At 35.1% G+C, this 4,085-nt stretch overlaps 1 protein-coding gene across 1 annotated transcript; it reads left to right on the top strand.

Moving 5' to 3' along the window:
* Window positions 1-331: 331 nt before the first annotated feature.
* LOC128204350 (uncharacterized) lies at window positions 332-1,898 on the top strand. The gene is made up of 2 exons (XM_052905766.1): window positions 332-713; window positions 1,492-1,898. The coding sequence occupies exons 1-2, from the start codon at window positions 332-334 to the stop codon at window positions 1,896-1,898; spliced, it is 789 nt and encodes a 262-aa protein (XP_052761726.1).
* The last annotated feature ends 2,187 nt before the right edge of the window (window positions 1,899-4,085 follow it).

The following is a 4,085-nucleotide window of genomic DNA, read 5'->3' on the forward strand; positions in this document are numbered from 1 at the left end:
AAAATAAAACGGAAATTCGTACTGCGTTTTGATCCTGAATGTCGTATTCGACTCTCGTAGACTTTTTCAGATTTTGAATTCTAGTGCCTCGTGAAACACGAATCTGCAAAAAAACATTTAAATACTACCGCCTGCATTAAAACACAGTTCTAATAATCATTTGTATCGTTTCGTGTCGTCTCTTCACTTTGAAGATATTGTGAGGAAATACGGTATTGATTAAGTATCCTACATCTGCACTAAAATATATTTAACTACTAGTATTTTGTTCTCATTCGCAAACATTTAGCTAACCTGTCAACAATAACATCCACTGAATGCTCGTTAGAGAATGACTGGACTACTTCAGCTGTTGTTACTGGTCAGCATGACCGTTGCTTCCGAGCCATCGTGTCCAGCATGCTCCAAATACGACTACGAGGAAAAGGTGCTCGAGAGAATGATCCGCATGGAGTTCGCTTTTGAGAAAGTGTTAAAGGAAAACAAGGCTGTAAGCAAAACTGTTGAGCAAGACCTAACGCGGATCAAGGAAGAAAACGAACGTTTGCACGCGACCGTTGATGCCCTAAAGGATCAACAGGAGCAAGCGGAACGTAAACTGGTTTCGCTCATGGAGGAAGTTGAGAGAAACCAGTCCAGCACACTGGAGAAAATAGTTTCCGATTCTAACACTACGTTAGAACAAACTATTGCCGCCTTCAATGATATAAAAGGTAAGTTCAGGTTTTAGCTTTTACGCATTTTAAAAAATGAATTGGCCGACTTCATAAAAGAAACACTGTTTTACAATATTTGACTGTGATGCAGTTTAGACAAATGTGCTTGCTATGCGCTTCCTTATTCCATCGACCAATGAGTAATAGCACCCGATGGTGAAGATTGTTCTCTTCAGGAAATTATTACAAAATCGAAATGTACATTGTTAGGTGCACATATTACTTATTATTTATATTAAAGTATTATGGATACATACAAACCAATAACTTTAAAGCTTTTAAAAATATTTCTGAAACTTAAGCAGGACCCTTTAAGATACTAGCCACTCACTCTAAGTATTATTTTACGTATTGTCATTTGGACAGATATGAGCGACCGAGTTTCCTTCCTCTCTTCAATGTTTCGTTTTTTGCAAATTGAATTATATAGGTAAACTTATATTCAAATGATTACATCGCATTAGCTGATTTGTTCCTATCCATAAAAGGAAGTTAACTCAATTAATACAAAGTTGAAAAAAAATGTTTTGAACATGAAATGGAGTGTGAGTCATTTATTTACAATATGAGCTGGTTCTTGTATATCTACAAAATGAAATGCAATATAAGGATTATCAAACTAAAGTCTTTAATCTGCTACGCTTACTTCTATCGTTTGATAAATAATCTCACACTCCTATTGTTTCGAAACATAATGCTAAGTTAACAATAATACTACCTACTCACACACAAACTATAATTGATGTATATCAATGTACAACAAATCATTTTTCAGACCAAATCGCTACTCAACTGGTGTACTTCCACGCCCGCTCTCCAAAGACCAGCAGCCTGTCCACAGGTGAGGTGATAGTGTACAAGACAGTGGAGACCAACCAGGGCAACGGCTACAGCACCACCACGGGCAAGTTCACCGCTCCCGTACGGGGACTCTACTTGTTCTTCATGCACACGTGTACGCCTACAAATAAATATACTTATCTCCAGATATTGAAGGAAGGTTCAGTCCTAATTGCAAGTGAACATTTTGACAAGGACTATTCTACCTGTTCTAGTAGTCAGGCATTTGTTCAGCTTGATGCCGGAGAAACCGTATGGGTACAATGTTCCACTAGTTCACACCTATATGAGGGTCTTCCTTACCGTTGGACCAGTTTTGGTGGTGCTCTCATTCACAACTAACGTTCTTATGTCATCATACTTGGAAAAGCCAGTATGTCAGTGATTATTTAATTATCTTAAAAAAATTAAATAGGATGATTACGTTATTGTTTTTTGTTACCATATACGGGTTGTTAACAATTATAAGATATGTCTTTGTAAACCGCCTGTATGATATGTCAAGTATATAAAACGGAGGACACGTATGTTAAAATGAGAATGGTTTTGTATTTTAACTAAGAAAGCACTATGTTGACATTATGTATTATTTTAATATTTCTTATTTAATCAGTAATGCATCGTTTACCATCAATCCGTTGTTTTGAAACCGTTTTGTTCTGATAAAACCAGTATCTGTTATTTTGTTGGTTTGTATATATAACACTTATTGACATGCATACATTGTCCTTATAACTCTGTGTAAAACATAGAAGTCGGATCGTACCTTTCGTGTAGAAACTTTTAATTGCATATCCTAATGGCTTGGAGGAAATAAACAGATATTTCCTGAAATATACGCGCGATAAGCTCATCAAATCGCTAAACATTGGAATAACAATGCCTATATCATAGTTGTTTTTACCTTAATATCAACATATCTTGGGAGTAAAACTCTAGGTCAAATGTCATGGTAATATTTAGAAATCATAGCTCTTATAACAGACTTTTACATCTTTTCTGATCTCCAAATTACTTAATCGATCGGCATTAAATAGTGCACGGTCGTGCTGCAACGTGGAATATGACAACGGGTCGTATGCAACAAAATACGAAACCACTGATTCAGCGGCACTTGTCAGCATATGTGTATTATTTAAATACGTTTTTATATACTGATATTTACAACTGCTTTACAACTAGGATAATGACTATTGCTACAACAACTGCTAATAGTTACACAATTTCAATTCTGTAGCATTTGAGTATTTCTTAATAATTTATATATATGCTTTATGATGATCATGGCAATGATGATCGTGAAGGTAGTAATACTGGCCGCCGTGTTGTTGTTGTTGTTGCTGCTGCTGCTGCTGATTTTAATGATGATGATGATGATGATGATGATGATGATGATGATGATGATGATCACGAGTTTCATTTGTTCATAACACAATGGTCACATTTAGGATAAGAACATGGTGGCAAACAGTCGTGCTAACATGTGCGAGTTGTTGCATATTTTCTATGTCGGGAGATTTGGTAGAACTTTATTCACCAAAACAGGAGCACGGCTACAAACCATGAAAAGTTGTTTATACAAATCAGTATTATGTAATTGAACTTGATTACATGTGGGTAAACACAGGCATAATATTTATCTTCCATGTCACTACCTTGAACAAAACTGTACTATGTACGAAACACAGTGAAAGCAACACTTTTTCTCAACAACAATTACAATAAAGAGTGATGAGTCTGGTAACACACGTGAAAAACGTCCACCTGCCACCTATGCACATCGACATATCTTAAATATTTTCGAGTAAGAGCCAGTGTTAACGGTTTGCAAGACGACATGGCATAGTCTATGACAATGCTGTGACTTTAAAAAAAGACTGCTGTAGTACCTTGCAGCACCAATCCTCAACTCAGTCGGATCAGTGCAGCAAAATCATGACAAATGTTAAATATAATTCTATAGTTTTTACAAATATTTTTACAGCAATGTTAAAGTCATAAACTTATATAAACGTGAATTATCGAAAGAGGCATTTTTCACAATAAAAATGTACAATTTTATACAATGCCTGTAATATTCTTTAAACTTTCCAAGTTGTATTTAAAGTATCTATTAAATTTATTTATTTTTATAAAGAGAAATACAGAATGTTAAGAGATATACAGAATGTTATTCAATAATTAAGTTACTCGTAGGCTTGTAGCGTGGTATCCCTAACCCAATAAAGTACAGCTTCTCCTTTGCAGTTTGACAGGGGATAGCAATTGAATATAGAGCAATTACTAAACAATGATGTGAATATTATTAAACAAATAACATTATTGACATGCATTTAATATTTAAATAAGAGTAGTCAAAGACTAAAATTTCTGCCGCCGAATGAAAAACTCTTTCGTAGTTTGGCCAAGGATAACAATTGAAAAAGGACAATAACTCAACACATTCTGCAGCCATGGGTATCGTTTTAAAGTAGTGTACTTCTCCTGTTCATATTTATGCAATTTGGAATCGATAACCTAATGGTATAT

This window comes from Mya arenaria, chromosome 10 (genome assembly GCF_026914265.1).
Source record: "Mya arenaria isolate MELC-2E11 chromosome 10, ASM2691426v1".
Taxonomy (NCBI): Eukaryota; Metazoa; Mollusca; class Bivalvia; order Myida; family Myidae; genus Mya; species Mya arenaria.